This window comes from Nerophis lumbriciformis, linkage group LG32 (assembly GCF_033978685.3).
Source record: "Nerophis lumbriciformis linkage group LG32, RoL_Nlum_v2.1, whole genome shotgun sequence".
NCBI lineage: Eukaryota > Metazoa > Chordata > Actinopteri > Syngnathiformes > Syngnathidae > Nerophis > Nerophis lumbriciformis.
The window spans coordinates 25,264,663-25,288,690 of NC_084579.2; the positions used below are offsets into that span (position 1 = coordinate 25,264,663).

At 39.8% G+C, this 24,028-nt stretch overlaps 2 protein-coding genes across 6 annotated transcripts in view; both read right to left on the reverse strand.

The window, feature by feature from the left end:
- Positions 1-9,539, reverse strand: part of ccdc74b (coiled-coil domain containing 74B) — a 35,383-nt gene extending 25,844 nt beyond the window's left edge. For 2 of the 5 annotated variants that reach the window (XM_061926891.2, XM_061926890.2), the window contains exons 1-3: positions 8,933-9,535; positions 5,663-5,767; positions 408-480 (exon numbers count right to left, since the gene is read on the reverse strand). In XM_061926891.2, the coding sequence (XP_061782875.1) occupies positions 408-480; positions 5,663-5,767; positions 8,933-9,227 (473 nt within the window). In that variant the 5' untranslated portion in view covers positions 9,228-9,535. Of the gene's footprint in view, positions 1-407; positions 481-5,662; positions 5,768-8,932 lie in introns of all 5 variants that reach the window. The other 3 variants (XM_061926892.2, XM_061926895.2, XM_061926893.2) reach the window with 3 other exon arrangements.
- An 802-nt stretch (positions 9,540-10,341) lies between these two features.
- ulk1b (unc-51 like autophagy activating kinase 1) overlaps positions 10,342-24,028 on the reverse strand; it is a 49,476-nt gene continuing 35,789 nt past the window's right edge. Inside the window, exons 20-27 of the mRNA XM_061927230.2 lie at positions 20,965-21,086; positions 20,755-20,880; positions 20,367-20,551; positions 19,950-20,134; positions 18,245-18,363; positions 17,998-18,155; positions 14,033-14,168; positions 10,342-13,952 (exon numbers count right to left, since the gene is read on the reverse strand). Of these exons, the coding sequence (XP_061783214.1) occupies positions 13,897-13,952; positions 14,033-14,168; positions 17,998-18,155; positions 18,245-18,363; positions 19,950-20,134; positions 20,367-20,551; positions 20,755-20,880; positions 20,965-21,086 (1,087 nt within the window). The 3' untranslated portion in view covers positions 10,342-13,896. The remainder of the gene's footprint in view (positions 13,953-14,032; positions 14,169-17,997; positions 18,156-18,244; positions 18,364-19,949; positions 20,135-20,366; positions 20,552-20,754; positions 20,881-20,964; positions 21,087-24,028) is intronic.

Here is a 24,028-nt window from a genome sequence, read left to right on the forward strand (position 1 = left end):
TCATCAAAAATATCGATACTTCAATACCAAGTCAATACCAACACGCAAAAAACACAGAAGCCCACTTTTTTTCAGTATTTACAACTACATGATGACGTCACGCCACCAACATACTGGAAATATTAAGAAAAATATTGTTTATATAATTTAAGGCTACACTACTGCAGTTATTTAAATGTAAAATACTTGACTGTTGTTATTTATAAGCATATTTATAAGCAAATTATTGTTTGTTTTGCTACATTGGGAGGCTGTTCTTTTTTAATGTAATATCTTGGCAGCTGATACTGCAATTTAAATTCTATGCAAAAAGATGTTGAGGCACAGTGATCTTGACAGTTTGGAACAGTTTTCAATAAAGTAGGGAATTTACAAGTACAAGGGTTAATTTTTTTTTCAAAATTTACCTTTGCATATGGTACTGTGAGGGTCCTTTTGCTTGAGTTTCTGTACCAAAACCGACGTGACTGTTTTTCTGACCTATAAAAACAAGAGCACATGTCATTTGTAACCTTAAAGCAGGGGTTTCAATTGTTTTAAGTCCACGTCAAAGTTATGGCTGCCTACAGAGGGCTGCTTGTAACAGTGAATGATTTTTAAGTATAATTGTAAAGGGTTCGCCGCATGATAGTATTACAGAATTGTCCATGCATTTGATCATATACAGGTGAAACCTAAACAATTAGAATATTGTGTAAAAGTCCATTCATTTCAGCAATCCAAATTTAAATGTAAAACTAATGTGATATAAACCCATTTCATAAAAAGTGAAATATGTCAAGCTTGTATTTGTTATAATTTTGATGATCAAGATACATAGATTTATAAAACCCAACATTTTCATAAACTTTCAATTGAGGTTTTCATTAGCGAAAAGCCATTACCATCATAATTATATCAAAAGAAGTCTTGAGCTATCTTGAGTTGCATGTTGAGGCTACAGTAGGGAAGGGATTCATATGATCCCTTTCCTGGGTGGACCTCATGTGAGAGGAAGGTGGGGGTTAATCATTTTGCAATGCAGTCTGCTGAAAATGATGGAAAGCGCCACTCAAAAGAGCAACTGACGCTGTGGCCAAAGTGGGAATTGCCACAAAACTATTTTTATGAAATTGAACACTCTAGTCCCAGGGACAAATGTGGATATTTTACCACCCCAACTAGTCACGTTTAATGTAACTGCGACAAATCTCCTTCCTACTGCAAGTCATATATTAGTTTCACCTTGTAAATCTAATTGCTGGTATAAACAAACCCTTGCACTAGAATCAAATTGTTTTAAGTTTCACTTGTATTTTTTACATACACTGACAAGAAATCTTAGACTTTGCGATCTAAAACTAGCAGTTCAGTCACCAAAATTTTACCCCAAAATTTACGGTGGTTTTTACAGCATCTTACTGTAAATAGAAAATCGCTACTACTGTTTTTTTACAATACATTTCTGGCGACTAAACTGACATTTTTTACCGTAAAATGTACTGACTTTTTTTTTTTTTACATTGTACAATGTGATAATCAAATTGAATTCAAAACAAGTCAATATTTAAGTCAATACTTAAGTATTTATTTTTATTTTAACACATTTTTTTAAATGCATGATAACATTGTATTTCTTATATTTAAAAAAAAAACTGAAGTTTAAAAGATAGGCAGTACATGTGTTTTTTATGTACCAACAGAAAGAACAAATACATTGAGTCACAGGCAATTACCGTGTCTGTTAGTCTGGGTGAGGAGTCAGTTAAGCTAGAACTAACCAGAACTACTCCGCGCCAGGCTGGAAAATCCCTGCACATATAGCATATCTCCTAGAATAATACACTCACATAATGTTTTTTCTGCAGTGACTGTGCCAGAGGTGGACATGCATTCTACTGAGGTGGCAAAATTATGACGCGTTCAGTTTATCGCAGCACCAAGCAAACAATCTCAAGATTCCCGTCATATCAATTCCTAGATATGGTCGAAACTATTTAAGGCGCACTACGCAAAATAAACGTAACGTTATTAATATCACTACTACGGATAACTTTAACAAAAATTCCTCAAAACAGCCTATAATATGGGCTTTTTAAACATAATCATTGTCTCCCAAAACGTTATTAGTTGATGAGGTCTTTAGAGACAACAATATTAACGTCATTGGTCTCAGCAAAATCTGGCTCAAACCAGACAAATTTTTCTCGCTTAACGAGGCGTCTCCTCCTAACTATACAAATGCGCATATTGCCCGTCCCCTTAAAAGGGATGGGGGAGCGGGGGGGTCGCACTAATATACAATGAAATGAAAACCTTAACCTTACCCCTAACCTTAGTAATAAATATAAATAATTTGAGGTGCTTACTATGAGGTCTGTCACCTGGCTGTTATCTACCGCCCCTCTGGGAACTATTCGGACTTTATCAGTGAATTCTCAGAGTTTGTCGCTGATCTAGTGACGCACGCCGACAATATCATTATAATGGGGGACTTTAATATCCATATGAATACCCCATCAGACCCTCCGTGCGTGGCGCTCCAGACTATAATTGATAGCTGTGGTCTTACACAAATAATAAATGAACCCACGCATCGCAACGGTAATACGATAGATCTAGTGCTTGTCCGGGGTGTCACCACCTCCAAAGTTATGATACTCCCGTACACTAAAGTAATGTCTGATCATTACCTTATAAAATTTGAAGTTCTGACTCATTGTCAACAAGCTAATAACCACTGCTTCAGCAGCCGCAACATCAATGCTGTCACAACTATGACTCTTTCTGGCCTACTGCCTTCGGTAAGGGCGCCATTCCCAAATTATGTGGGCTCTATCAATAACCTCACTAACAACTTTAACAATGCCCTGTGCAACACCATTGATAGTATAGCACCACTAAAGCTATAAAAGGCATACCCCCTGGTTTACAGAAGAAGCTACAGCTCTTAAACTATCATGTAGAAGGTTAGAACGCAAATGGCGTGCAACTAAACTTTAAGTTTTCCATCAAGCATGGAGTGATATATATATATATATATATATATATTATATATGTATATATATATATATATATATATATATATATATATATATATATATATATAACTTATAAACACATGCTTACCTTAGCTAAAGCTAATTACTACTCAAATCTCATCTGCCTCAACAAAAATGATCCTAAATATTTGTTCAGTACAGTAGCATCGCTAACCCCAAAAGGGACTCCTTCCAGTAGCTCCACCCACTCGGTAGATGACTTTATGAATTTCTTTAATAACAAAATTTAAGTCATTAGAAAGTAGATTAATGACAACACATCCCAGCTCAAACTGGGTTCTATTAACACAGATACGAATGTATATACGACGGATATTGCCCTCCAAAATAGTCTCTCTCTTTTTGATGAAATAACATTAGAGGAACTTGTGCGGCGTGTAAATGGGATAAAACAAACAACATGTTTACGTGACCCACTCCCTGGGAAACTTTTCAAGGAACTGTTTGTAATATTGGGACCATCAGTGCTAAATATTATACACTTAGCACTGTTCCCCTCGCATTCAAAAAAAGCGGTTATTCATCCTCTGCTCAAAAGACCTAACCTCGATCCTGACCTCATGGTAAACTACCTTCCCTTCCCTTTATTTCGAAAATCCTCCAAAAAATTGTTGCACAGCAGCTAAATGAACACTTAGCGTCTAACAATCTCTGGGAACCCTTTCAGTCCGGTTTCAGGGCGCCTCTTACCATCCAAAAAAAAAAAATCGCTGCCGTTGTGTCCTTGGGCGGGACACTTCACCCTTTGCCCCCGGTGTCACTCACACCGGTGAATTGAATGAAGTGGTGGTCGGAGGGGCCGTTGGCGCAAATTGCAAACACGCTTCCGTCAGTCTACCCCAGGGCAGCTGTGGCTATGAAAGTAGCTTACCACCACCAGGTGTGAATGATTGATGGGTTCTACATGTAAAGCGACTTTGGGTACTTAGAAAAACGCTATATAAATCCCAGTTATTATTATTATTAAATCACTCTACGGAGACAGCCCTCGCAAAAATGACTAATGATCTATTGCGAACGATGGATGCTCATTCATCATCCATGTTGCTGTTTCATGATCTTAGCCTTGTCTTGGTTTAACTCCTCTTACTGAAAGGATGCAGTGCATTTCCCATAACAATGTGACTTCGGAGTATGTTAAGGTAACGTGCGGAGTTCCACAGGGTTCGGTTCTTGGCCCTGCACTCTTCAGCATCTACATGCTGCCGCTCGGTGACATCATACGCAAATACAGTGTTAGCTCTCACTGTTATGCTGATGACACCCAACTCTACATGCCCCTAAAGCTGACCAACACGCTGGATTGTGGTCACCCGGAGGCGTGTCTTAATGAAATTAAACAATGGATGTCCGCTAACTTTTCAACGCTAAGAAAACGGAAATGCTGATCATCGGTCCTGCTAGACACCGACACCTATTTATTAATACCACCTTAACATTTGACAACCAAACAATTACACAAGGCGACTCAGTAAAGAATCTGGGTATTATCTTTGATCCAACTCTCGTTTGACTCACACATTGAGTGTTACTAAAACAGCCTTCTTTCATCCCCGTAATATCGCTAAAATTCGTTCCATTTTGTCCACCAGCGACGCTAAGATCATTATTCATGCGTTCGTTACGTCTCGTCTCGATTACTGTAACGTATTATTTTCGGGCCTCCCTATGTCTAGCATTAAAATATTAGAGTTGGTAGAAAAAGGGGCTGCTAGACTTTTGACAAGAACGAGAAAGTTTGATCATATTACGCCTATACTGGCTCACCTGCACTGGCTTCCTGTGCACTAAAGATGTGATTTTTAGGTTTTACTACTTACGTATAAAATACTACACGGTCTAGCTCCATCCTATCTTGCTGATTGTATTGTACCATATGTCCCGGCAAGAAATCTGCGTTCAAAGAACTCTGGCTTATTAGTGATTCCCAGAGCCCAAAAAAAGTCTGCAGGCTATAGAGCGTTTTCTATTCGGACTCCAGTACTCTGGAATGCCCTACCAGTAACAGTTAGAGATGCTACCTCAGTAGAAGCGTTTAAGTCCCATCTTAAAACTCATTTGTATACTCTAGCCTTTAAATAGACCCCCCTTTTAGACCAGTTAATCTGTCGTCTCTTTTCTGCTCTGCCCCTCTCTCCTTTGTGCAGAGGGGGGGCACAGATTAGGTGATCACAAAGTCGGGACCCGGGATGTAGAACTCATATGTGCATCAGTTGAGGACGTCCCCACATCTGCGGTCCCCTCTAAGGTTTCTCATTGTAATCCTATTGGGTTGAGTTTTTTCTTGCCCTGATGTGGGATCTGAGCCGAGGATGTCGTTGTGGCTTATGCAGCTCTTTGAGCTCTTAAATAAACTTTGATTGATTGATTGAGAAAATACTTAATTGACACATTATTTCCAGCAAGTGGAGGCTGCAGTGAGGGCCTAGAGGAATTATGGGTATTTATTTTTAGTAGTTATCTAAAATTCAGGGTTGTCTTATGTTCGGGTCAATATAGTAATGGGCACCTGGAAATAAAGGTTAACACTATTTTTGTGATACGTCATTAATTAGAAACCCGAAGTGTTCTTTGCAAACACGTCTAAATTTTTGCGTTTGCCGTGTAAACTTTCGTCTTACCTTTTTTATTTGACTTGGGAGCGTCCATGATCATCTTATATTTCAACTCTGCAACATCCACAAGAAAGAGGGACATCAGGCGTTCATTGTGGAGAAGAAAGAAGCCTGTTAAGTAAACGGACACCAGACCCAATGTGCACCTCCAACATAGTTTTGCAATGCAACCAACAAACCCTGATTAAATGTCTCGCTTTGCATTAGAGATATTTGGAGTCACTCATGTGTCAGAGGTTGGTAAAAATGTTACATTAAAAATTACAGACATGAACTCATAATTGGATATAAGAAAAATTTGATTCTAATGAAACCCTCAACTTTTAATCAGAAAGTACTTGATAAAGGACTTCAGGACCTTTACCTTTGCTTTGCAGAGAAGCAATGACAGGCAGCTTCCACCTGGTGCTTTTATTTAGAAGCTTACTTTGCAATAAACAGGAAGACTATGGTGTGTTGAAAGTAAAAATTCAGTCACACTTTTCTAGCAGATATTTCTCACATTTAACTTACTTTTCTCAGATTAACGGAATTTTAATATGAACTAAAATGTGATGAAAATGAGCTAAATGTGGGAAAAGTGAGTTAGATGTGAGAAAAATCTTTTAGAAAAGTGTGACTGAATGTTTACATTCGGACCCCCATAGAAGTCACGTAGTGCACGAGCCGAAATGTATAGCTAACAAAATGGTAAATAGTAACTAACAAAATGGTAAATAGTGACTAAAAAATGCTAAATAGTAACTATCAAAATGGTACGTAACCAACAAAATGGTAAATAGTAACAAAATGGTGCATCAGACCTGGGCAAATTAAGGCCCGGGGGCCACTTGCGGCCCATTAAGTTTTTTAATCTGGCCCGCCAGACATTCCTAAAAAATGTTTAGATTTTTAAAATGGAAACTGTAGCCGCCATTATGATGTGCAGTGATGTTTTCAAATGACCGTAAGTCTTGAACTATACAAAGTATTTAAATGGTTGGAATCTGCACTTTTGAGTGTTATACGAGTTATTATGGTAATCTAATTAGTTACTATGGTAATCTACGTCACAGCAGCTCAGTGTTTCCAGAGCGGCCAGCCTGAAATGTGGGTGTCAGGGACAGACGTGGAAGGAGATTTTTACAACAAAGTTCTAAAGCTTAGTGATATATCAGATTATAGGTGGTTTTTTTTTTACTCTTCCCGTTCATATTTTGCTGTGTTTGTTGTATTTTTGTTGTTTTTGATTGATTGAGACTTTTATTAGTAGATTGCACAGTGAAGTACATATTCCGTACAATTGACCACTAAATGGTAACACCCGAATAAGTTTTTCAACTTGTTTAAGTCGGGGTCCACTTAAATTGATTCATGATACAGATATATACTATCATCATAATATAGTCATCACACAAGATAATCATCAGAGTATATACATTGAATTATTTACATTATTTACAACCCGGGGTGTGGGATGAGGAGGGGGGTGGGGGGGTGAGGGGTTAAGTTTGGTTGATATCAACACTTCAGTCATCAACAATTGCATCATCAGAGAAATGGACATTGAAACAGTAAAGAACTGACTTGGTAGTCAGACAGCAAGTAGTGGACATAGAGAGAGAGATCAGAAAGCATAGGAAAAAGTATCTACATTTGATTATTTACATTTGATTATTAACAATCCGGGGAGGGTGTTATTTTAGGGTTGAAGTTGCCTGGAGGTGTTCTTTTAGTGCAGTTTTGGAGGAGGATAGAGATGCCCTTTCTTTTACACTAGTTGGGAGTGCATTCCATATTGATGTGGCATAGAAAGAGAATGAGTTAAGACCTTTGTTAGATCGGAATCTGGGTTTAACGTGGTTAGTGGAGCTCTCCCTGGTGTTGTGGTTATGGCGGTCATTTACGTTAAGGAAGTAGTTTGACATGTACTTCGGTATCAGGGAGATGTAGCGGATTTTTTAGACTAGGCTCAGTGCAAGTTGTTTTACTCTGTCCTCCAACCTGAGCCAGCCCACTTTGGAGAAGTGGGTAGGAGTGAGGTGGGATCTGGGGTGGAGGTCTAGAAGTAATCTGACTAGCTTGTTCTGGGATGTTTGGAGTCTAGATTTGAAGGTTTTGGAGGTGCTAGGGTACCAGGAGGTGCATGCGTAATCGAAAAAGGGTTGAACGAGAGTTCCCGCTAGAATCCTCATGGTGCTTTTGTAGACCAGAGAGGAGATTCTATAGAGAAATCTCATTTGTTGGTTGACCTTTTTGATTACCTTGGTTTCCATTTTATCACAGGAAAGATTAGTCTCTAGAATGGAACCTAGGTAGGTGACCTCATCTTTCTTGGTGATAACAATGTCACCCACTTTTATAGTGAAGTCATTGACTTTTTTAAGGTTGATGTGGGACCCAAGCAGGATGGATTCCGTTTTACCTAAGTGTATGGATAGCTTGTTGTCAGCGAGCCAGGTGCAAATTCTACAGAGTTCAGCACTGAGGATTTTCTCCACCTGTGACTTGTCCTTGTCGGATACCAGCAGGGCCGAGTCATCCGCAAACAAGAACAATTCACAGTCGCATGCTGATGAAATGTCGTTTATGTATATTAGGAACAGTAAAGGCCCTAATATACTGCCTGGGGGGACTCCACAGCTTACTGAGGGGGCAGGGGGTACACCATGCTGTTCACCTATACCACCTGCTCCCTCCCCTCCAAGTAAGATTGCATCCAGCTCGATGAGGTTTTATCAAATCCGATTGCTCTGAGCTTATCCAACAGTATAACGGTGTCAAAGGCCTTCTGAAGGTCCAGCATGACCATGCCGCAGTATTTGCCCACGTCCACCTCATGTTTGATGTGGTCGGTCAGATAGAGAAGGCATGTGTCAGTGGAGTGGTTAGTTGTTTCGCTTGATTGTAAAATATGTCGATCGAGAGGGGGTGTGGCATTCATATGTTGTGAATATTCAGCGTTTTATCGTTCATAGTTAATATTGTAAATCACACTTTCTTTATTTTCATGTACATTTTAGGTGTCTCATTCAGTAAAAAAAACATTATTCCATTCCGTTTTTCAGGCTGTCTGTCATAACTTTTTTAGCATTCAATCAGACATTATTTTAAGGTTTTGTAATAGTGTTCCTAAAAATAGATATACCAGACACATTTTTTTCTCTAAATTTGGCACCCCAGTCAAAATAATTGCCCAGACCTGTGGTACATAGTAACTAACAAAATGCTAAATAGTAACTAACAAAATGCTAAATAGTATCTAACAAAATGGTAAATAGTAAGGGAGCTTCTCACCTTTGTTCTCCCTTCGAAGATATTCCACTTCTTCGTGAAGTTTAACCAGAGTTTGCTTGTGTTGTTGCTGTAAAAACTCAATGTTCTTCTGGAGTGACGCGACGCGGCGGTTTGCGTCGCCGTGACCGACCGCTGCTGTCGTTGTCTTCGGCCCTCCTCTGTCTCCCTGCGGGGCGACATGCAGCGGCTGCAGTCGGTTCGCCGGTAAACGTCGAGGCGGGCACGGCATTCCGAGACGCCCGACTCGGCTCCACTGTGGCAGGTGGCGTGCCGGCGGGGGGTTATTGCTGGACATATCCAGCTAGCATTAGCATTAGCCCCTTGTTGTTAGCAAAGTAGCGACAACTTGGGAAGCTAACTTAATTTAGCAACATGTGTTGATTATGTGTTGTATACAAACAATCAGACATTGTTGTTACAATAATCGTCTATAATTGTCCGTCGTTTATAAACAGCTACAAAGCTCCATAGAACGTAGCCGACAACTTAAAACAGACCTCCGTCCAGACGCCAGGTTACTATGGCGACAGTACACTTCGACTCACGCCGCATTCAATGTACCTCGGATTCACAATGACACTCCTTGTTTACGTAATTAAAGAACACGCGTACTGTTAACGACACAAATGTGAAATATGTGTTAAGTGTTCACGGTATTTATACATGAAACACGTCAGTAACACGTCAGTACGGATATATGGCATCTTTAGTGTAAACATTCACATACTTTGTGACTGGATAGTCTGAAATTTCTTCTCAGATGTTGCAGAGTATCTTTACTTCCTGATTCAGAATTTGACTAGGTGTCGTAGCTGCTTTCCATGATAACTTGAACGCAGCACTACCTTTCCAAACCACTTACGTGAGCTCAATGTGTCCAGAAGTCAATACAATCACCACCAATGAAATTAGGTACATGTCATTAAAGCATTTTGATTGGTATAAGAGGTCTAAGTGGAAATAAAACAAAACAATAATAATGGCACTGTGTCAGAACAGACTAAATCAATAATTTAATTAGATCAATATATGCATATATTCAATTAATGAGATTTTTAATTAATGGCAAACGTAATATTTCACAGGCTATTTATTACAATGTGTTAATTATTATTTCAAATTCGATATATTCACATTTTGGCAAACAATCCTTAAAATAGTGCTCTATACTGATTTAAACCGCCCTGGCAGGTTTAATTCGTTCCCAAATAGGAAGCCTGCCAGTCTGCCACTCATATTTATTCTCTAATAGAGTGATGTGGAAAACATTACTCCCCATTAGGACGTTTATGCACTTTGTCAATCAACATGCCCATGAGAAAAAATTGTTTTCTATCATACAAATTAAATAAACAAGACATTAGTGCAGATTATATCTGTAAGAGAAAAAACAGCATCACTGAAACAAATGACCGTTCCTTTAACTTTATTCATATTTCAACTAACAGTAAGGGTTATATTACACACAGGGACATTGAGATAGTGTCTTGTCATATAAGATGACAACATGAAAATACCTTGCAGAAGGCTTTTCTTTGGAAAAAAAAAAGGAATATTAGATGGTATCGTACTGTTCCCTCCACACCTGCAGATCCATAAATACAGCGGCAGCAATAACTTAATTTACAGTTTCTAAATGCGATAGATAGCAAACTTGAAAATTACAACATTCAGGTATGTTCTCACACATACAGACTCAAATCTACGGACACCTTGTGGAAAAGTGCCACCCTTCACGATGCTTTAAGGGATGCTTTGAACAGCAGCCATGACAATGGCAGCAAGTCAGCATCCTGCTTAAGGACATACAGCAGAAAACACTACATGCCCAACTTCTACCACCCCCTCAGTTATTGCAATGCCTGCACACATTTTCTTTATGGTGAGCCCTGACTGAGATGGTGATACTTGGGAAGTGACAAGTAGCAATGATTGTGGGGGATTATAAAAAGTGACACATGCATGGGTTTTATTTCGTAAAGAGGTCATAGCCACTGTATACTGACTGAGCAGAATGAGAGGCGGAGTCTGCACGATATGACATTAGGAATGTACAATTCAACCATTAGGCACATGCTCACGGCTAAAAGAAAGTATAATTATATATTCAAGACAAAAGGCCTCAAAGCAAATGCGGCAAAGTAATTCTAAAACTACAAAAAAAGCTTCCTTTCATTCTGCTCAACTAACAGTGCTACTACCATACTGGATCTCTGTGTAAACTATCTTTAGCCTTTTAAAACAGAAACAGCTAAATGACAGTACTGTTAAGCAGAGTAGTATTAGGGCTCAGAATGGGTTATCAGAGTTTGATGGAAAAGCCACACTGAGGAAAAAAAAATAGTAACAACTGGAAATAGACGCAATTGTTAATTAAGCCGCAGCATTACAACTTTTTTCATTAATAAATCCTTAATGTTTGAAGAAACAATAATGATAGTAATAAAGTAAGAGAAAAAAAACTAAGTAGTCATAATATTATAAAAGTTGTAATTTTGAGAGAAAGAAGTCATACTATTACATGAAAAAAGTCTTATTACAAGAACAAGGTTGTAATGTTATAAAAAAAAACATAATATTTTAAGAATAATGTCATGTTAAACACAATGTTGTTGTATTGCAACAAAGACTGTAATGCTATGAGAACAAAGTTGTATTATTAGGCAAAAACTGTTAAATGTTAGGAGAATGAAGTTAGTGTGAAAAGAAAGCAAAAAACAACGCTCAGACTGTTGTTATATCACCAGAATGAAGTCTTAAAATGGTTAGAAAAAGGCAGTAATGTTACAAGAAATAACATAATATTCAATGTCAGGTCTTAATATTACAACACAAACTGTAATGTTACGAGAACAAAGTTGGATTACTATGAAAAAAATGTCTAAATGTTACGAGAATTAAGTCATACAATTAAGACAAAAACGCAATGGTCAAAGAAAGTAGAAATAGCAAGTTATAAGTGTTATTATGAGAAAAAGGCCATAATGTTACAAGAACAATGCCATGGTAAATTTCAAGTTGTAATAATACAACGCAAATTGTTAAGTCATTAAATGAAGACAAAAAACAACTTTCAGAGAATGTCGTTATATACAACCAGAATGAAGTATTAATTTTACGAGAGCAATTTTGCCGTCGTAATGTTACAAGAATTAATTTATAATAAAAGAAAGAAAAAACATAACGTTAAGAGGATGATGTACCCTTACATACATGTACAGTCTTAATATGAGAAAAAGTCGTAATGTTAAGAAGAAAGCCATAATATTACATCAAAGTGGCAATATTAGGAGAATAATGTCACGGTCTCAAGAAAACTTTAGGAGAATAATATCACGGTCTCAAGAAAACTAAGTCGTAATGTTAAAATAAATACATTTGTAATGTTACGAGAATAAAGTTGTAATTTTATCCAGCATTTTTTAAGCCCCACACACATATGCAACAGACCGGCAGTAAAAAAAAACAACTATGGGGTTGCTAGGAAAATGCTTGTGATTACTTTACTTATGTCATATTGTGAAAAAATTTAAAGGTCACAAGAAAGGAGTCGTCCTATTAAAAATATAAATATATTGTACTATATGAGAAAAAAATATCACATTTTAGTCTTAATATTTTTTTTCCCCCAATGTGGGCGTATGTTTTCAGTGGCTACTTGAGCGATGGTGCTGTAAGTCGACCCTACCCATGAAATCAAAATTAGGCTTGGTTTCTCTGCAGCGCTAACATCCGTTGTGCCGCAGCCGTCAGTCAAACCCTCGAGCAACACACATGCTAACAGGCACACAATACTGTCTGCTTCTGAACACAGGCAACATTACACAGAACATAGACTTTTCCCACTGGCCCACATCTGAGGAGTTAAGAGTCTGTTTGGGATTCGACAAGAGAATCCAGATGAAATATCAAATTTTAGCACTCCAAATCAACACTTACAACAACAACAAAAATCAAGACAGAATCGTCAACAACTGACTAATCTGATGCAAAACACAATTATTATTTTTTTAAACCCTCCTCACCTTAAAGCTTTTTTCATATTTTCCTAAAGGAAACGTTCTATGAGTTCACAGCAACCCTTTTGTTAATGGACACTCTCGCACATGACACACAACACAGTAACTATGATACGACTGCACTCCATGTATGGCAGTGGAAATAGAAATCAGTCAAATAAAAGAAAAAAAAACAATACTTGACATGTGTAGCATGTTCCACTCTGTACAGTACTTCAACAGTGCAAAAACATTCATTCAGCAGCCTGAATCCTAGCGGACTAACATTCAGACTGATGTTGATGCGGCTCCTCTCCTGTCCTATACATTCGCATTTTTGATTATACATGCTTTTATGCAGACATGATTGATAGATACAACGATGCAATGAAGAAACATGGAACCTCGGGAGGGGGGACGACTAAGTACTGCACGCAAGATAACATCCTCTGTTTTTGGACCCACTTTTCCACCTGTTAATGCCAACGTCTCATGCGCCAGTCAGTCTCTCTTATTAAAAGTCCGTAAAGTGTAAATCTAAAATGAAACATTATAAAAGTAGTCGCTTTTAGTCGTTTCTGCAACAAATCTCCTAATAAGCGATTGTATGCGCCTCCAGTGGAAGCAATGTACACTGTGGCAAGCAAGTCCTAACTAGTCGAAGATACATATAAACACAGTAAGTGGTATAATGTGGACATACATTTGATGAGACTGATACCTGGCGAGTCCTACTTGCAGCCTTCTTCAACAGGTCTGCTGTACCTCCATACTGATGAATCGTGAAGTCGTCCATCTTTTTGGCCATAACTGCTCCTGCATGTGCCTCAACCTTCAACGACTGATACAAATGTCCTGATCCCTCACATAGAGGGCTTCCTGTCCAAGATTAATGTATAGCTGAAGCTTGGGATTTCACCTTTAATGCCGGTAATACGCTGATAGGTGACACCACATGCAGAGTTCTCACACACAGAGCCCAGACTGCAAAGCTGTGAGGCGACGCTCAATACACTCTTTGCCTGCAAGGAGGAAGGAGGAGGGAAGAGGGTCAGCTGTGCCGCCACAGGCGGGGGGACACTGCTGACGGACATCCACTTACATTTGCTAACACTGAGAATGTCTTCCTGTTCAGTGAGCAGCAGAGACAGTCCCTCCATTAACAGGAGGGCTTTGTGGTAGCGCTGAATGGATGCCTCCCCCTGGTGGAACATCTCATCCAGAGCAGCAGACTGAACCTGCAAAGTCATCACAATGCCTTCTTCAGGGATGTTTGTTTTCATGACACTTGAGGGACATTTTGTGCCATTCATTAGAAAAAAATGTCTATATTGAACCAATAAGTCGACTTTTCCTCAAGATATTGGTTTTCTGTCTTTTTTTTAATAAACACTTTAGAACTACACAAAAAACAACAATTTTTTTTTCGATTCAAACCTTTTTAAAAATACATTTTTTTGATCGCAAATTTAATAAATTAATGCAATTTCTCACATTACAATTATATTACGGACTACTGGTGCTCAATTTTTACAATTGTCTCCAGATGGCGCTGCTTTTTCCCATTCAAAGCATGCGGCAAAATTTAACATCTTTTGCTGTTGTCGGTAAAATAATAACACACACACTAAATCGAAACATATCAGAGTATTAAGACACCCAGATCTGTTTTTGTTTAGTGTGAGTGTTACTATGTTACGTTAAAAGGGGTCATATTATGCAAAACCAACTTTTCTTACTTGTTGGCAACTGTTTTTTAGTCCTGTTCAGTCCCGAAAATGTAAAATCAAACCATTATTCTCTATCCTCTTGTTGTAAGGCAGACTGACATGCATGCATGCTACAATCCTACGCGGTTTCCATTTTTTAAACAAAGTTGCGTATAGTTCAAGCTTATCTGTCAAAAGAGTTGATATGGAAGCGCTAAAAACTACAACATCACTGACGGGGTGGAGACGCAGTCGAAGTAGGCTTGGCCTGGAGGAGGGCTTTGGCACGTAAATAAGACAAAACACAAAACAGCACAATCTGAAGAGACAAGTCAGAGAGCAGCTTGAAGATGGTCTGTAAAACCAAATCTATGCAAAATTTGGACTAAAGCACTACCTTTACACGTTATGTCGCTGTTCTAATAAAAAGCAGCTTAAGTTTTAACTTCCCTATTTTCCGGACTATAAACGGCTACTTTTTTCCAAAGCTTTGAACGCTGCAGCTTATACAATGGTGCGACTAATATATAGAATTTTCCTCGCTAACGGCTACATTGTGGAATGCCAAGCAAATAAATCACACAAAAAGGATCCACTTTAAGAAACTGTTCAAACTCTAAGTGTTTACAAAGTATAAGCAAGAAGAATCCTGATAAACATCTTATGAAAAAAGGAGAACATCTTATTAATTTCAAAGGATAAATAAAGACATCAATGATTTTTCTGTGTTTTTTAATCAGTCGTTTTACTGCCGTGTAACAGGCACTCTGATTTCACAACGTGCCAGGATATATCTGCGGATCATAGTCCGGTGCAACAAATATATGAAAGACATATTTTTTTCTTCTAAAATTTAGTGGGTGCGGCTTATATAACGGTGTGGCTTATAGTCTGGAAAATACGGTATATCTGTCAGTAGACTGAATATCAAAACTCTAAAAACTACAACACTGATTAGTTGACCGCCCACAAAAACAGCGCATTCTGAAGAGACAGTCAGAAAGCGACTTGAAGATGGTTTGTAAAAAAATTTGCAAAATTTTGGCCAAAAAGCACCACCTTTCCATGTTATGTAGACCACCAGGAAGTGTTTTAAATGCAGGAAAACAAATCATAATATGACCCTTTTAAATTAAAGGCCAAAAGGGTTAAAATAGCAAATATTAAAATAGATTTATTCTAATTTAAGACTCAAAGATTACCTCGTTAAAAAATATTAATATTTATTATAGCTGTCAAATTTAACAAGTTAACACTTGATTAAAAAAATTATCAAATTAATAATGTATCAAGTAACAATTATTTTGATAGTCAATTAGTCAAGGATTATTTTAATGATTAGTCAGATAAAAAAAGCGTACACATATTTAATGGCTCTAAGTTTACCATCGACTTCTAAATGCAGCTTAAGTTATTTTAGGCATGTGCTTACCAGCAAGCAAAGTTGACTAATTCATTCAGAAATATTTATTTTTACTGTTCCATTTAAAAGAAAGGACAGGCGAATTGCTAAAAAAAACTACAAACCTTGTCTATGTATTTAAAAAAAAACAGTTCAAATAGCAGCAATGAAAACAAACAACAAAACACAAAATCTAACTTCCTCAAAAAGTAAAGAAGCATTTTGTGATGTTTAAAAAGCTGCACACTGGTATATTGACTATTGATTAACTCTTGGCAGTTTTAGAACGCTAATAAACTCATTGTGTAGAATTGTATCTTTGATTACTTCTTAAAATGTTGGCTATTTAATAGATTGTATGTCTAATCTTATAATACCGCTGTTTTGGTGCCTGTCTGTCTCTCTCTCTCTGTGTGCGTGTGCGTGTGTGCGTGTGTGCGTGTGTGTTCTGGCAATGCTTACTTAATGGGGACATCGCTCTGTTTACACAGTCACCTTTAGGGGACCTCTGACGGTATGGGTACAATAAAACAGGTCCCCTAAAGGGAAACCTTTTTATATGATAGTCAGATCCATTCTGAGGATGCCTAAGTGATTTTTAAGCTTTGGCCCATAACACATGTTTACTGGTTAGTTTGAGTGTGAGACATTTGCACATTTTCCCTTTTTTATTTTATTTTAATTTTTTATAAATGGTCCTCAGTAGTCACGTACAAATTTGTGTGAATTATGCAAAATTATTTAAATTTGGTCCCCATGAACCATATTAAGTCTTTTTACTCAGGGTCCCCAGTAAGAATGATCAGCACATTACTTCATCAATCCAGAGATTTAAAGACGTGTATGAGCTAACTGGGCAGTGGCCATTTTACCTAATTTTTTTTATGCCTCCAGTCCTAATCGTTGAGCCTTAGTATCAACACAGATTAATCACGCAGTATATTTTGATCACGCGCGCTTCTTTACTTTAAAGTTTACCTGAAAGGTGGCTTGAGTTGTTATACAATCATTTATCAGGTCAATTTATGCATCAAAGTGCAAAGACAAGTGAAGAGACCAACTTGCGCTTCCTAATACACCCTAATGGGATTTTAGATAATACAGTTGGCAAGTTATGCGCAAATAAATTACGTATATATTTATAAAATCTTTGTGTATGACATTATGACTATAAAATTGCATTTGTGTCATGCGGGGCCATGGTACTGTACTCTTTTGTAGTTGTTTGTTCCTGGCATTGAACATAGAGAGCACAGTCTCCATCCATCCATTTTCTACCGCTTGTCCCTCTTGGGGTCGCGGGGGGTGCTGGAGCCTATTTCAGCTGCATTGAAGGCGGGGTACACCCTGGACAAGTTGCCACCTCATTGCAGGGCCAACACAGATAGACAGACAACATTCACACTCACATTCTCACACTAGGGCCAATTTAGTATTGCCAGTCTACCAAGTCAAATTCCTAGTATGTTAAACATAATTGGCCAATAAAGCTGATTCTGAAAATATTGGGGTATTTTTTTTTGGTTAGTTTAAATTATGCAAGCAAGTAATTTACTGTGATTAAATCAAAAAGCATGCTTAATAAAAAAAAACAGCATTTAACCACTAAAATGTATTTTACAGCAGATTTTGGGAAGACTACATTTTTTGCTCTTGGGGACAAATAAGTGAGGATATTTAAAGGACTTTTTAAGTGTTAAGATTCCATTTAATATTTCATGGCATTTTTCTATGTGACGGGTTTAGTTTAGTTAAATAGACCTCTAGTGTAGTAAACTCTAGTGTAGTAAGTGTGTGGTTTGTTGTATGCACATGCCCAAAACATCCCACTCGTTTGTTTGGAGACAATAGACTGAGCAAAAATGCAGAACACAGTTAAAATGACATAAGTAAGTGACATTTCTGACTTAAATATTATAATAAACCAGGCTTATTTCCTCTACCTAACTGGCTTACCATCTGCACAGTGTGGCTGAAGAGCAGCCTCTCAGCTGTGATGGAGGTGATTTGGTCCATTAGACGCTGCTTCCTGGAGAAGAATCGCTCCAGACGGGTGCTGAGGGAGCGGCATGATGCTACGCTGGACTTGTACAAGTCGTTCAGCCTCTTAACGACTTTGTGAACAGAAGTGGGGGCAGGGGGAAGGTAAATTGATTTGGGGTGCTGCTAATTTGGACTGCTAATCACATTGGGCGGCTCATACCTTGTTTGACTGTGGCTGAGGGATAGAGTTTGCCCTGTTTCACTCTCTCCATGGCTGTGTGTATGGCAGTGGACAAGAGCTCTGCTGTCTTAAGGTACAAAACCAACTGTTCTGCATGACTGACAAGACAAGAACACAGAGGCAAATTAAAAATGCATTAATTTTAAATGCTAGTACAGACCATTGCAACCACTTTTCTTCCATAGGAAACATTGGAGATAGAAATAATCTGTTCCAAAGTGACACTACTTAACAATTATACAAGTAAATAAAAATGTGGCAATGAACGCGGAGCGGGAAGGTTCAAGGTGTCATGACTTTGTCATATTGTACTGAGCAGCCAGGACAGAGTCGCGTGTACCCAAGAACGAATGAGTACCTCATTTGCATAAGATTTAACTTTGTGCAGCTTTTATTTATTTCCGCATTAGTATGAACAGTATGTTGCCTTCATGATTAAGACGAGACCACTTATGGTGTACATTCTGGTCTTCTATTTTTATGACTGTCAAATTATTGCTGACATCATGTAGCACAGAGAAAATGTTGGGTAAAGGCAATCAAAATTGGGAAAGCTAAATTAAAAAGGTTAGTTAGTTAAGCCATACGTTTTAGTTCCTGGAAAGTTATTGCCAAAATCAGATGAATATTGTCTAAATCAGACTCTGAAAGACTAATCCATGCCTTTGTCTCCAGCAGTCTAGACTACTGTAATGGCCTTCTCACTGGGCTCTCTAAATGAGCTGTTAAGCAGCTGACATCCAGAATACTGCTGCTCGAGTCCTGACTAGGACCAGGAAATATGACCATATTAGTTTAAAGTTAAAGTACCAATGATTGTCACACGCACTAGGTGTGGCGAAATTATTCTTTGCATTTGACCCATCACCCTTGATCACCCCCTGGGAGGTGAGGGGAGCAGTGAGCAGCAGTAGCGGCCGTGCCCGGGAATCATTTTTGGTGATTTAACCCCCAATTCCAACCCTTGATGCTGAGTGCCAAGCAGGGAGGTAATTTTCGTAGTCTTTGGTATGACTCAGCCGGGGTTGAACTCCCGACCTACCGATCTCAGGGCGGACACTCTAACCACTAGGCCACTGAGTAGTGCTTTAGTCACTGGACTGGCTTCCTGTTGCTCAGAGAATATCAATTAAAACAGCTCTGCTTGTTTACAAGTCTTTTCATGGTAACGTGCCAACGTAAATATCTGACATGTCAAAGCTATATGACCCATCTCGAGCTCTGAGAACCTCAGGGAGTGGTCAGTGGCCAGTGCCAGGACCAAACATGGTGAGGCTGCGTTTCAGTTCAGGTAAAATCTGGAATAGTCTTCCATAAGGTGTGAGACAGTCCTCAACGTTGGCAATGTTTAAATTCAGGCTAAAAACACTTTTTTAAAATTGTTCGTGTAACAATTGAAATGATTTTATTTACACTATTTGATTTTAATTTTAATTATGATTTCTTTATATGATTACTGAATTTTTATATATGCTTCCTTGTAATTTTCTATAAAGCACTTTGAATTGCCTTGTGTACAAATTGTGTTCTATAAATAAACTTGCCTTGCATACATTTTTAATTCAAGTACAATCCCTCGGTGGGAGAATGTTTGTCTCCCAAAGTTATTATTAAAAAAGGCATCACGCCATCAGATCAACAACCTCAAACAAAAGAAGTGTGAGCATGAATGACGTGCCCTCACCTCCACTCTCGGCTCAGGGAGCTTATCTGATCTGCCACCAGGCTCTGCTGCTGCGGGAAAGCAGGGTGGGAAGAGTCACCCGGCACCCCCATCAACGCGACGCTGCGGGCCCCGGCCACCTCCATCAGACAGTAAGCAAAATCCAATGTGAAGCGCAGGCTCTGTACAGTGTCGGTGTGCTCTTGCTGCACTCCCCCCACAGACAGGAAACACACATAGGAGATGAGAATATTTTAAACAGAGGACACCAGGGTGCCATGTAAGTGCTGTGTCAACAGTTTGTCTACTATCTGGTCATGTGTGAGGGACTGCCTACCACATGTTTGACATCAAATTCATTCTCATCATTCACGGACTCCCACATCCATTCATTTTTCTGTGACTTCATTATGCTGTGAAAGACAGCCTTTAGCTCACCTCCATCAAGGTTTCCTCTGGCAGCTCTGGAGCCTCAAAGGTAACACGACCACCCATGTTTGCCGTGATGGGATCAAAAAAATTGTAACGAGGGCTCGAAGAGGCGTCAAAGCCGTCCCCATATGTGGCTGTTTGGTGGTAGCGGCTGGTGAAGGAGCTGACAGGGCTGACTGAAGCAAAGGAGCCTGCAGTGAGAAGAAATAGAAATGGATGAAATGTTATTCTTTAATACATTTAACTGTAATGAAAATCCAACCAATTTACTCACTAAAATGGCAATTTCAAAAAAATATTTTAACCAGAATATCCACATCGCACAGGATAAAAGCTATGTGAGTGTGGATCTAAGAATCTAGAAAGCATCACTTGCAATGTGTTGAGGCCCTACCTGAGTATTTCCTCTGTCTGGAAGCTTGGGGCGGGGTGCTGCCACTGGGAGGGGAGCCAATGGTGAAAACCACCTGTGCTGGGCTGCAGGAGCTAGGTCCATGACATCCTCCACCACCCGAGGGCACTAGAGAACAAAATCGAGAATTGTTTATTTAAGTGGTGGAGTTTTTCTTAGGCGTAATCTCAAAAGACTGAGTGACACTCCTACCTGTGATGTCTATAGCTTTTTCACACGCCATGTTCTCTGTGCTTCCTCGGTCACAAACAGGTCCACCTGGTCCAAAGGCCGCAATCAGCAACATGTCGGAGAGCAGGCCAGCACTTTGAGACCTGTAACACAACAAACATGTAAGCAATGTACAGCGAAAGTTTTCAAAGCACTTCTCTTTTTCCACCATTTGTCATGTTACAGCCTTATTCCATCCATCCATCTTCTTCCGCTTATCCGAGGTCGGGTCGTGGGGGCAGCAGCCTAAGCAGGGAAGCCCAGACTTCCCTCTGCCCAGCCACTTCGTTCAGCTCCTCTCGGGGGATCCCGAGGCGTTCCCAGGCCAGCCGGGAGAGATAGTCTTCCCAACGTGTCCTGGGTCTTCCCCGGGGCCTCCTACCGGTCGGACGTGCCCGAAACACCTCCCTAGGGAGGCTTTCGGGTGGCACCTTGACCAGATGCCCGAACCACCTCATCTGGCTCCTCTCGATGTGGAGGAGCAGCGGCTTTACTTTGAGCTCCTCCCGGACGACAGAGCTTCTCACCCTATCTCTAAGGGAGAGCCCCGCCACCCGGCAGAGGAAACTAATTTCGGCCGCTTGTACTCGTGATCTTGTCCTTTCGGTCATGACCCAAAGCTCATGACCATAGGTGAGGATGGGAACGTAGATCGACCGGTAAATCGAGAGCTTTGCCTTCCGGCTCAGCTCCTTCTTCACCACAACGGATCGATACAGCATCCGCATTACTGAAGACGCCCCACCGATCCGCCTGTCGATCTCACGGTCCACTCTTCCCTCACTTGTGAACAAGACTCTGAGGTACTTGAACTCCTCCACTTGGGGCAAGATCTCCTCCCCAACCCAGAGATGGCACTCCACCCTTTTCCGGGCGACAACCATGGACTCGGACTTGGAGGTGCTGATTCCCATCCCAGTCGCTTCACACTCGGCTGCGAACCGATCCAGTGAGAGCTGAAGATCTTGGCCAGATGAAGCCATCAGGACCACATCATCTGCAAATAGCAGAGACCTAATCCTGCAGCCACCAAACCAGATACCCTCAACGCCCTGACTGCGCCTAGAAATTCTGTCCATTAAGGTTATGAACAGAATCGATGACAAAGGGCAGCCTTGGCTGAGTCCAACCCTCACTGGAAACGGGTCCGACTTACTGCCGGCAATGCGGACCAAGCTCTGACACTGATTATACAGGGAACGAACCGCCACAATAAGACAGTCCGTTACCCCATACTCTCTGAGCACTCCCCACAGGACTTCCCGGGGTACACGGTCGAATGCCTTCTCCAAGTCCACAAAGCACATGTAGACTGGTTGGGCAAACTCCCATGTACCCTCAAGGACCCTGCCTTATTCCAAAATGGAATAAATTCAGTTTTGTCCTCAAAATTATATATAATAATAATAATAATAATAATAATAATAATAATAATAATAATAATAATAATGACAATGTGAAAAAGTAGGTTTTTTTAATTTTTTGCAAATTTATCAAAAATTTAAAAAAATAAGATAATAAGTATTCACAGCTTTTGCAATGAAGCTCATAAGTGAGCTCATGTGCATTCCGTTCAAACTGATCATCATTGAGAAGCTCCTACCTGTGGTAAATTCAGTTGATTGAACATGATTTGAAAAGGCATACACCTTTCTATAGATATAAGGTCCCACAGTTGACAGTGCATTGCAGAACACAAGCTAAGAATGAAGTCGAAGGAATGTATGTAGACACAAGAGGCACAAATCTGGGGAAGGGTACAATAAAAATGGCACAGTGGCCTCCATCATCCGTAAATGGAAGAAGTTTGGAACCACCAGGACTCTTCCTCGAGCTGGCTGCCCAATTAAACTGAGCGAACAGGGGGGAGGGGCCCTTTTCAGGGAGGTGACCAAGAACCCGAGGGTCCATCGATCAGAGCTACAGCATTCTATTATTGAGGGAAGAGAACCTTTCCAGAAGGAAAAACATCTCTGCAGCAATCCACCAATCAGGCTTGTATGGTAGAGTGGCCAGACAGAAGCCAATTCTTCATAAAACATTTGCCAAAATGCACCTGGAAGACTCTCAGACCATGAGAAACAAAATTCTCTGGTCTGATGAGACAAATATTGAACTCTTTGGCGTGAATGCCAGGCGTCATGTTTGGAGGAAACCAGACACCACACATCACCAGACCAATACCATTCTTACAGTGAAACATGGTGGTGGCGGCAGCATGCAATGGGGATGTTTTTCAGTGGCAGGAACTGGGACACTAGTCAGGATAGAGGAAAAGACGAATGCAGCAATGTACAGAGACATCCTGGATGAAACCCTGCTCCAGAGTGCTCTTGAACGCAGACTTGGGCAGCAGTTTTTCTTTCAGCATGACAACAACCGTAAGCACACAGCCAATATTTCAAAATAATGGCTTCTTGACAACTCTATAAATGTCCTTGGGTGGCCCAGCCACAGCCCAGACTTGAATCCGATTGAACATCTCTGGATTGACCTAAAAATGGCTGTGCGCCGACGCTTCCCATCCAACCTGATGGAACTGCCCTAAGATAGGTGCGCCAAGCTTATGGCATCGTATTTAAAAAAGACTTGAGGCTGTAATTGCTTTGCTGCAAAAGGTGCATTAACAAAGTATTGAGCAAAGACTGAATACTTACATGTGATTTCTTAGTTTATTTTTTAATAAATTTGTAAAAACCTCTAAAAAAAAAAAAACTTTCTTATGGTGTAGTGTGTGGAGAACAGGGCTATTCAACTGGCGGTCTGTGGGCCACATTCGGCCCGCCAAAGCTTTTCATTTAGCCCGCCGAACATCACCCAAATAGGCTTAATGAACCTTTTAAAACTTGTGTTGATCATGTATGCAGTACTCGTGCCACCCCGCAGGGGGCTACAGCGAGACATAAGCGTCACAGTGAAACAGCAATGGAGTGAGTGGAAGACTACCCGTAATCATTCAACCCTGCAAAAAAATCTAAATTACTAGTGAAAATAATTTTTTTTACAACGACTGGACAAGGTATGAATTGTCTACCCCGAGCAAGTG